At 53.0% G+C, this 11091-nt stretch overlaps 1 protein-coding gene across 1 annotated transcript; it reads right to left on the reverse strand.

Moving 5' to 3' along the window:
- Positions 1–336: 336 nt before the first annotated feature.
- S1pr2 (sphingosine-1-phosphate receptor 2) lies at positions 337–10318 on the reverse strand. Its single transcript, XM_041657328.1, has 2 exons — positions 10157–10318; positions 337–2935 (listed from the first exon to the last, which is right to left on the reverse strand). Exon 2 carries the CDS (start codon positions 2893–2895, stop codon positions 1837–1839), a length of 1059 nt encoding a protein of 352 aa, XP_041513262.1. The 5' UTR covers positions 2896–2935; positions 10157–10318; the 3' UTR covers positions 337–1836.
- Between the last annotated feature and the right edge of the window lie 773 nt (positions 10319–11091).

The raw sequence follows: 11091 nt of genomic DNA on the forward strand, positions 1-11091 counted from the left end.
GCTAAGGTGTGCCTTTGAAGGAAACCATGGAGGCCCTGGGCCTAATGAATCACTGTGAGGAGTAAGACAACCTCCCAAACAGCCTCAGGGAAAAGGTCAAGGCAGGTTCCTGAGTTCTCAGAAGTCATGGAATACGATTCCAGCTCAGCTGGAGCTAAGAGTTGGGATGGGGGTACGGAATAGAGAAATGGAAGAGGCTGAGGTGCCTAGGCCATGGACACCGAGAGGAAGAAAAGGTTCTCTCTCTCTCTCTCTCTCTCTCTCTCTCTCAAAAACACACACACACACACACACACACACACAAAACCCATAACTGCCAGCAGCAAGAGAAACGGAACTGTTTATTGGCCCCGATCTGGGTCTCCAGCACAAGGGGGATATCTGGGAAACCAATGAGGGGAGACACACTCCCAACTGGCTCCTTGCATCCCAAATTTCCCTTCTCAGCCTTTTCTTTCACAGATTTCTTTGAGGCAGAGATATCTATGTGTGGAAGAGATGAACCAGCAATCCCCAAGGGGCCTGCACATGGCCAGACACCCCCACCCCATCTCTCTGGCAGTTTCAACCTGGATGTGAAAATGAGATGTCAGACAGCACCCACCATGGGACAGGTCACAGACCCCACACACTGGCACAAAGACATATATAAATACAGTTTGTACCGCATTGGACTTTCTATTTCTCCACAGGATTTAGCAAAGTCCTTCAAGGGAAGGTTACATATGAGTACTTGGGAATGTCCTTGGCCACCTCACATAGTCTCTGTTAACTATGTTATTCACGATAACTTGCAAGACAGGTGCTGGTGGTGCACCCCCATGATTCCAGCACTCAGGAAGTACAGACAGGAGGATCCGAAGTCCAAAGCCTTGGCTACACGGCGAATTGGAGGCCAGCCTGGGCTATATGAGACCCTGTCACAATTTTTAAAATGACAAAGACAATTTACAAGTGGTCACACTGGTTCAGGCTGCCCTGCCTTAAGGGACCTGGTACATGGGGTAGGAAGAAAGTGGGAAGGTGGGAAAAGTTTGTGGGGAGGAAGGCTAGATTTGGGGATAGGAGTTCCAAGAATGACCAATACCTCCCCTAGAGTTTTCTCACTTGAAGACCAAAACCTCCTGCTCCACATTGATTTCCCCAGCCCTCAACTGATCCGACCCCTCTGTGTGCTCCAATAAAGTAGCCAGTGAGGTCTGAGGATGGAGGCTGGGATTCCAGGCTCCTCCCCCCTGCCACCACAGTGGTTTCCTTTCCCCGAACATGAAAGGAAAGGGAAGAGACAACTGAGTTGGTGAAATTGGGGAAGCTGTGGATTCAGACCTCAGACAGGGAGGAACCCTTGGGTCCCCTGGGGACAGTGTTTCCACAAGTGGCCTAAGGTTATCTATGGAAGGTGGCTGGAGCTGGGTGTGGTGGTACACAGCTTTAAAATCCCAGCACTCAGAAGGCAGAGACGGGTGACCTCTCTGAGTTCCAAGCCAGCCTGGTCTGAATAGCAAGTTCTAGGCCAACCAGGGCAACATAGAGTGGCCCTATTTGAAAAGGAGGCAGGAAGGGAGCCAGGTAGCTGGAAGGTAGGACAGGATGTTGACACCCTTTGTACCAAGTGGCAAATGCTCCAGCCCTAATCCAGCCTGCTGTCCCCCTAGACCCTTAACAGTCCCCAGTCACGGTGCTGCAACCTGTTTAGTCAGCGCCTCCGCTGGCACCTGACCTATGAGCCGTGGTCAGTTGCACTAGGCCTGTGGTGCTGAGGGACACACGAGGTCACCTGGTCTCTCCTCACAGAGCTCTCTGTAGCTTGCTTATCTGTCAGTTTACCCCTTCCCTTCAGACCACTGTGTTGCCCTCCAGAAACGTGGGTGACGTAGGCATGTGCAAGCCCCTCTCCAGGGAGCTGGAGCTGCGGAGGGGCAGGAGCCGGTGACCTGGGGTCCCACCTCGACGACCTGTCATCCCCTTCCTCCGCCGCCAGCACTGCAGGGGCCTCAGCACCTCCCTCCGAAGGTCCCGGCTACACCACGTATAGATGACAGGGTTGAGTAGCGAGTTGAGGGTGGCAAAGGCAAAAAAATAATGGGCTTTGTAGAGGATAGGACAGGCCCGGACGGGACAGGTGAAGTCTAAAAGAAGAATGCTAAAGGCTGGGAGCCAGCAGATGATGAAAACACCTAGTACGATGGTGACCGTCTTGAGCAGGGCCAGTGTCTGGGGACCAGCAATATCGGCATGGCTGGAACGGACGACAAAGTAGATTCGAACATACAGTGCCACGATAGCCAATAAGATGACCGAAAAGATGGTGACCACACAGAGCACATACTGCTTGGCATAGAGAGGCAGGACAGTGGAGCAGGCCTCCAGATGGTCCAGACAATTCCAGCCCAGGATGGGCAAGCCACCCAGAATCAGCGACATCAGCCAAGAGGCCCCAATGAGCATCAACATTCGACAGCTTTTGTCACTGCCATAAAGCTTGACCTTGGCGATGGCCACGTGTCTCTCAATGGCAATAGCCAGGAGGCTGAAGACCGAGGCAGAGAGAGTGATGAAGGCTGAACCCTCTCGGGCGAACCACTGCAAAGGAGTCAGTGACAGAGTGACAGGGCCCGAGAGCAAGGTGTTGGCCACGAAGGCCACACCTGCCAGCAGGTCGGAGGCAGCCAGGTTGCCAAGAAACAGGTACATTGCTGAGTGTAACTTGCTGTTCCTTGCCACTGCGATCAGCACCAGAAGGTTCTCCACCACGATGGCACAGCAGAGAAGGATGATGAAGGCCGAGGCCACCTTGCGGGAGGATGTCTCCTGCATGTCCAGCGTCTCTTTGGTGTAATTGTAGTGTTCCACAACCTTCTCAGAATTGAGGTACTCTGAGTATAAGCCACCCATGGTGGGGCTCAGTGGCCGGCTGGGGCCATGGGGATGAGAACTGCAGAGAAGAGGGACAGAAAAGGGATAACAGGTTAGAGCTGTGGCTTGGACTACAGAGGCTCAGGGTCTAGCTGAGTCCTCAGAGTGACGCCAGGAAAGCTGCAATCGTTACTGTCCCCCGCCTCCATGTGACAGATAGGATGCTTAGAGAAGTTAGTTCATTTTTTCTTTTTGTGTGTGTTTTGTTGTTGCTTTCCTTTCGAGACAGGGTTTCTTTGTGTAGCCCTGGTTGTAGACCAGGCTGGCCTTGAACTCACAGAGATCCACCCATCTCTGCCTCCCAAATTCTGGGATTAAAGAAGGCGCGCACCACCAATGCCAATCAATTTATTTTTTTTAAGGTCACCAAGCTTGCAAGTATTAGGTCCACAGCCAATAAGTCCTGAGCAATGTTTCCCTGCTTCCGTTGTTGCCTTTGCTGTTTTGCTTTAAGACAGGGTTTCACTGTATAGTCCTGCTGGCCTGGAACTCACAGAGCTCTGCTTTACCTGCCTCTGTCTCCCAGCCTGGGATCAAAGGTCTGTTATACCATGCAAGGTCTACATAGTGAGATTCTGTCTCAAAACAAAAAACCAAGTGTTAGAGTTGTAGCTCACTTACCTAATGTGAATGAAACCCAGGGTTCTGTCCCCAGCAGGGCATAAGCAAAACATGGTGGTTCACACCTGCAATTCCATCGAGTAGGAGATAGAGGCAGGACCGAGGCATTGGTCATCTTTGACTACATAATGAAGCCAGTTCGGAAAGACAGTCTGGGTTACAAGATGAATCTCGAAAACAACCCCACAAGTAGGATTGGTGTGGGTATGCACACCTTTAAGCACAGATCTCTGAGTTTGAGGCCAGTCTGGTCTACATAGTGAGTTCCAGGCCAGTTGGCCAGAGATACACAGTAAAATACTAAAAGAAAGAAAGAAAGAAAGGAAGGAAGCCAGCCAATACCAAGAGGTCAATCATGATATCATATTCATTATTTTCCTTTTTTTTCTTTCTTTTTCTCTTTCTGAGACAGGGTTTCTCTGTGTAGCCCTGACTGTCCTGGATCAGGTTAGCCTTGAATTCAAAGACTCGCCTGCCTCTGCCTCCCAAGTGCTAGGATTAAAGGTATGCGCCACCATGTATAGCCTGAAATCATATTCATACAAGTAACATTATCTGGACTGAACAGGTGGTGTTTATATATTTAGGAATATATATAGAGAGAAGAGAAAAAGAAATAGAGGCCATGAATTTGAAAGAGAAGAGGGTGGTTGCAAGGGATGGAGGGATGATGGGAAGGGGGAAAATGATATAACTTTTTATTTAAATTAATAAAAACTTACTTTAAAAACTTTTTAAAAAGTCAGGCATAGTAGTGCGCTCAGGAGGCAGAGACAGCCAGCCTGGGGTATATTACAAGACCTTATCTCAAGAAGAAAGAAAGGAACCGATAGAAGATTCTGGGGACTTCTAGCAACCTCTCTGCCTTCTATAGAGCAAGCCTGAGGTAGGGCTTGGGCAGCTTGTCACTTCTGTCCTACACACAGGCGCCTCAGGCTTCTTGCCACCTACTGACCTGGGTCAGCGAGATTCTTACTACCAGCAGCACCAATCCCTGGCCATTACCACCCACTGCCTGATTCCAGGATGGCTCTAAGCCTTGAAGCCATGGGCACACCCAAAGATAAGGACTTGGGGAGACACCCTGAAGTCCAAGCCTCCCAGAGCTGCACTATCTTGAAGGACATAGACTTCGATGGCAAAACAGAGTTCATCTGTTCCCACTCCAATTCTGACTGTTGAGACTGAGCAGCTGAAGGCTCAGCCTCTTGATCTCTACATATCAGCAATGGATACCAAAAGGACCCTTTCATAAGGGATGGGGAAATCCTTTTCAAGGGTGTGTGAGAACTGGGTGGTGATGTGCACCTGTAATCACAGCACCTAGGGGCTAAGGTGGGGGAATGGCTTAGAGCCTAAGAGTTCACCACCAGCCTGGGCAAGAGCAAGATCAGACAGGACGCTGGGGACATGCAAAATGGCTGAATGGGTAGAGACACTTGCAGAGCAAGCCTGACACCCTAAGTTGGATTCCCCAAAGTCATGGTAGAAGAAGAGAACTGACTCCCCAAAATTATACTCTGACCTTCTTCTTGGGTGCCTGTGGCATGGGTGTGCCCACACACATATACATTATCCCCCCCCCCATAATAATAAACATAAGAAACTTTAAAAAGAAAAGGCAAGAAGGGTAAAAAAGAGAAGGAGAAAAAAGTGAAAGTTGCACAGGGGCTGGTGGGTAAAGCGCATGCCTCCTAGCCATGAAGACCTGAGCTTGATTGCCGTGTTAAATAAAGACAGCAACAGGACAGGTGGATCCCCCTGAAAGCTCAAAGAAACTCCAGCACCCACAAAAAAAAAAAAAAAAAAAGCCAAGGGCAATGGCTCAGACTTGTAACCCCAGCAGCACTGGGCAAGCAGACAGGAAGATCCCCGGGGGTCCACTGGTTGGTCATTCAGCCTAAACTGCCCAGAGAGTTTCAAGCCATTGAGAGATCTCTCTTAAAAACAAAGAAAACAGGGTGGGATGTAATCTGAGGAGCAATAGGTGAACTCGTCCTATGCTCCCCCGTGCATAGGTGTACATGTACCTGCACACACAACACATATAGGAAATATCAAACAAGCTTTGGCTAATGTCTTCAGCGGCCCCTTTCCCAGCACACACAAGCTTTGGGGCTGCCTCCCTCTACTCCATATTCTGAAAAAGGATGCTGACTTAGCCCCGCCCCCCACCAAAAGCCCCACTCCCACAGCCGGTTCCCATCACCAACTCACAATACCCAAGGACACTAGGTCCAGGGGGGTGGGCAGAGCGCTGGCACTCCCTCCAGTGCCAAGATGCAATCCAGATGTGTCAAGCCCCGGGAACAAACATTGAGGAGCCCTATCATATCCGCTGTGGACAAGTCTGGGGGTGGGAATGGAGAGAATGAGGGTCTCGGAGGTCCTGGCCAAGATGAGGCAGCTGCTGAAGTCACGTGAACTGTGAAAAGCCCCCACCCCCCGCCCCACAGCAGCCTCTGCAGAGGGGCCGGGAGGGGGGTTAGAAACTTGTTTCCATGAAAGTCTGAGTCACCCACCCCTCCTCTCAGGAAAATTGAGCTGAGCCGGGGAAGGGATAGGGGAGGGGACCTGTGTGGGCAGAGAACATGAGATGCTGAGCACACCGCGGCCAGTTGAGAGCGGTAGGGGGAATCTAGGAGGGGCTGGCTCAGTGTACAGAGAAGGCTCCCTTCCTTGGTTACAGGGAGGGGCCACATGCTAAGAACTCTCCCAAGTCTAGGCTTGGAAAGAGGCCTGACAAGGGCCACGTGTTTCCCAGAAAGAGCACCGTTCCAGAAGCTGGCTGGTAGAGCCGGTTCCTAGTGAGCTCTGAGGATGATGAGGGTCTTCCGGGGTCTCCAGGATGCCCCATCGGTGGGACACCCTGGCCTGTGAAGGGGGTTTACAGACACAGCTGCTCCCCACCCCCTAAGGCGAGGGGACATCCGTCCTACTTTGGGAACAGAGAAGAGCTTGTACGTGTCCTCGGGGACAGCTGCCCCACCCTGATCTTCACACAGAGGCCCCTTGTTTCCCCTGCCTGGACAGAGCCCCGGGTGCCCCAATGCCCTCAGCTCGTCGCAGCCGGTCCCAAGCCAGTTTGGCCCAGGCCACAGCCTTTTTACCGAGCCAGGTCTTCAGGCCAAGGCAACCCGGAACCTGATTGGCTCATTTTCAATCCCAGGGTGCATCCTCGGCATCCGATTGGTCCAGCTGGGGGCGCTCTGGGACGAATCTTACAGTGATTCCCTTTTAAAAGCTACTAGGACTTGCTCTTCCAGAGTGATAGTCCCCGTGGGGCTAATTTGAACCAAAGCCTAACCGCTGGGTCACCCTCCCTCAGACGCCTCCGGGCTGCCCTGATCATATGGGCCCCTCTTGGGGTTCATCATTGAGAATCAACCCCCCTTCCAATTGCCAGGCTAGTGGGCGAGAAGCCCAGGGTGTGCTCCTTATCCCCCCTTTCAGACTCCCAAGGATGGCCACCACCCCTTCTCCAGTCTGGCAGTGTAGAAGAGAAAGAATTACGGCCGTTTCCTGCAGAAATAAATGTGACCAGCCCCGCCCGAACACCCCAGGGACTGACCAGAATGTCTATCTTCCCGGGGGCGGAAGACACTGAGTGCTATACTCGCAGCTGTGCAGAGGCTAAGACTGCACACATGAATACACATACACACAGAGACACACACACACATGCACTGTCCTAGTAAGGAGGGGGAAAAGGGGTTCAGGCTGTCTCCCCAGTGTCCTCTTCCCTTCTAGAACCTTTCTAACCAAAGAGTTTAAGCGGATTAAGGACTCCCTGAAAGAGGAAGCTGGGTCCAAGGGCTGGAGCCTTGGAGGAAGAGACACTCTCCAGGCGGATAGAAGTTGGCTTGGCCTCCTCCCTTTGTTCAAACTCCACGAACCAGCTAAACCCTCAAGTCTATTCTCCTGTCCCCCTCCACCACAGCGGTTCAGACTGCTTCTCAGGAACAGGGGAAGATGCCACTAGTCTCTGAACTGAAAATGAACCTGACCAGGTGGTTCACACCTATAATCCCAGCCACACAGGAAGCTGAGGAAGAAAGCTGGAGAGTTCAAGACCAGCCTAGGCTACATAACATGATGAAGATTAGCTTGGGTAGCATAGGGAGAGGACTGGGAGATGCTGAGATAGCTCATTGGCTAAAGGTACCTGTCACCAAGCTTGAAGACTTGATCCAGCCCCAGGACCCACACAGTGGGAGAAAGGACTGCCTCCCAAAAGTTATCTTCTGCCTCCACACTCATGCCATGAAGCATACATGCCCATACAGACACACCCACCAAATAAATACATGTAACCTTTAAAATGTATGCATATTAAAAAGCCTGGTGTGGCATTTTTAATCCTAGGATTTGGGAGAAAGAGGCAGGTGGATTTCTGTGAGGCCAGCATGATCTACAGAGTGAGTTTCAGGACAGCCAGGACTACATAGTGAGACTCTGTCTATAAATAAATAAAATTAAGAAAGGGAGCTCTGTGTAAGCCAGGGGCACAACCTCATTTTGAAGCCCTGAGTTCACACAAGAACAAAGAACACACAAGGAAGAGGGGCAAGCGAGAGGCTTTGGGGAGAGGGAAGAGGGCTGTCCGGACACGGATACTACTGCTTAGCTACAGATTAGGGGAAAGGAAGGCTAGAGGAAGGCCTGGTGGCTCTGCGGCTCTGCTCCTCTCCCTCCCAGCTCCATTCCTCCCCAGCAGGCACTCACCTTTTCTTTCTCTTGGTTGCTGTGTGGTTGTAGCCCCTTGCACACTGCTGCTGCCCACCATGCCTGCAGGGGAGAACTGGCTAAACTGAGACCTTCATCTTCTCCCCCCCCCCCCAACCCTAGACATTCTAAGGCTCCCTGAGGCCCCAGTGATGTAGCTCCTGCCCCCAGGGATATGCCTCACTAGCCTCCCAAGGACCATTTGAGTCTCTACCTCAGGCCCTTCCCGTAATTTGGTAGTTTTCATTGGTATATCCCACAGACACCACCCTCGTACATACGTACACATACACACACACACACACACTTTTTCCGGCAAACTATCTCATCTTTAGATTTCATTTGAAAATCACTTTCTAGGTCTTCAGGAACTCCTCTTTTGGTTTTGTTTTTAAGACAGAGTCTTAACTGCGTATCCCAGACTGACCAGGAACTCACTATGTAGATCAGTCTGGCCTCAAACTAGCAAGAATATTCCTACCTCAGTCTCTAGAGTGTTGGGATTAAAGGCATGGGGCATCGTGTCCAGTCCAGCCCACCTCCGAATCCTTTCTATTAGAGCATCTGACTTTATCATCAGAAATTATCTTGTTTTCTGTACCCCATGAGGCTAGCTATCAAGTTCGCGCTCAGCCTCTTCTCCAGATGCAAAGTAGGCAGGCGCAAGAATGAATGAAAGGGCCGCAAGTTGGAGGGCTCCCATGCGAGTTTGGGGACATCTTAGTCCCCTAGCAGCACCCCAACTCAACCACTAGGCGAAGAAGCCAGGCCCGTCTCCATAGCGACGGTGGTAAGACCCGCCCGGCCCAGGCAGCACTCTCCAGCTCCTTATCAGGCCGAGGAATGCGCGGTATCCACACTCTCTCGCTCTGGGGCGGCGCCATCTCTCTCCCGAGACCCCGACACGCGCTGCAGGATGCTCCCTTCCCCGCACCAGGCAACAGGGGGAGGCGACACCTCTGCATCCCAGCAGAGGGCCCCCACACCTAGATTCCCCGGGCACTGGGAGAGGGAAAGACCCAAGCTGCAGCAGCTGCATTCCCCGCCACCACCACCACCACCCGCAGTGATGCTTCGCGTCCCCGCCACAGGAGACCATGGGCTCAGAGAGTGTCGCCTTGGGCACCTAACAAGGATAGAAATAGGGGTGAAGAGGGGAGGTGGAAATCCCCGGATGAGTCAACCGGTGCCCGAGAAGGGGGCGAGGTCCCAATGCTCTGTAGCCGGCGACAATGTGGACTCCACACCACGCGTGCCTTCCTTTATCCCACGCCCCATTCCTGGACTAGGATAGAAGAGGAGGCGCCTGGACTATTTACTACTGTTCCTTTCCTTCTGAAACAAAACAATGCTCCGGAAAGGGAGACCAGAGGAGAGGGGCAACTCAGGGAAACTGAGGCAATAAACTAACCTCACAGGTGGTGGGGCGACGGCCTACCCTGGGGACCCCGCCCATGAACTCCGAGCGTCCGCTGCTCGTACGTAGCACCTTTAGATCTAGCTCAAGCCGGAGACGAGAAGGATGCTGTACCTCTCCCCAACAATCCCACTGCCCCAAAGCCTGCCTCCTGAGAACCCCATCCTGTCTTGCAAAGTCGCCAACCCAAAGCACTCGGATTCCGCCTTTCTCTTCAGCACCAACTTCCTGCCCCAGGAAGGCAGGGAGCTCGGTCTGGGGGTGCGTCACTGAGTAGGTGGGAGGCTGCCTGGAGTGGTGGATGGACACGGGCGCACAGTGGGTGATCGGTCCCCTCGGTGCAACAGAGCCTGGAGCAGCGCGTGCAACGCCGGCATGAACGCCTGACCCCGGGCTGGGCCCCCAGCTCGAATCCCCGCAGTCTCAGTGGACCGCGGCCCGCCCAGATCGCAACCTCCGCTTGCCCCGCGAGCTCACCTGGCTAGGCCGGCCGGGGTCCCTGCCCTGGCCTGAGTGGCCTTGGCGTCTGCGCCCCGGGACAGCCAGTGGCTGGATTTGGAGGCTGCTGGCTGGGCTCGGTCTACGTCCCGTAGTTGGGGACCCAGGACAAGAGGGAGGCGGGCAGAGCCGCCGCCTCCGGCCCCCACTCCCTGCTCGCCCCGCCCTTCTCTCCTCCTCTTTCCGGCGGCGACTTGCAATGAATTCCAGATGTGGCCCGCCAGTCAGCCAGGGCGCGCGCTAGGGAAGCGCAGGGCCCCTTTGTCCGCACCCCCCCCCCCGCCCCTCCCAGCCCCCACCCGTGAGAACCGCCGCTACATGATGTCACGGCCGCGTGACGTCACAGCTCCCTTAACTCAGGTGACCTAGACCTGAAACAACTGTGTTCCATTTGGAAGTCACTCAAGGCTTTGCTCCAGGCTCATGCCTGGGACCTGGAAATGGAGGAAATCGTGCTTACTGTGCGAACTGGGCAGTTCAGGATTAAGCACCTACTATGTGTTCCTACAAGAAACAAATTCCTACTTTGTGTCATGCGCAGCCCCCCAAAAAGAACTGTTCCATTGGCTTGGTAAGAACCCCAAACCCCAACCGTGCCATACGGTGGCACCTGGAAGGTGGGAGGTAGGAGGATCTGGAAGTTCAGGCTTGACCTCGACGCCTTAGCCAGGACAGCCTTTCTGGAAAAACGACAGGCTGCGATGTGGATTCAGGTGGTAGAGTGCTTGCCTACCATGCTCAAAGCCCTGGGTTCTGTCCTCAGCACTGCCTAAGCAGGGCATGGTGGCTTGGGCCTCTAATCCCAGCGCTTGGAAGTAGAAGCAGGTTTGTTTTGGAGTTCAAGGCCAGTCTTGATTACATTACTTGATCCTGTTCTCTGTTGTCTCCTTCCCTCCAAACAACTCAGAGTGAAA

This window comes from Microtus oregoni, unplaced genomic scaffold, assembly GCF_018167655.1.
Source record: "Microtus oregoni isolate MIOR12 unplaced genomic scaffold, Mior012 000008F_ref0000371, whole genome shotgun sequence".
Lineage (NCBI taxonomy): Eukaryota > Metazoa > Chordata > Mammalia > Rodentia > Cricetidae > Microtus > Microtus oregoni.

Bases quoted from the DNA above. Each gene is read 5' to 3' on its own strand.
- S1pr2 (XM_041657328.1), bottom strand. From the start codon at position 2,895: ATGGGTGGCTTATACTCAGAGTACCTCAATTCTGAGAAGGTTGTGGAA.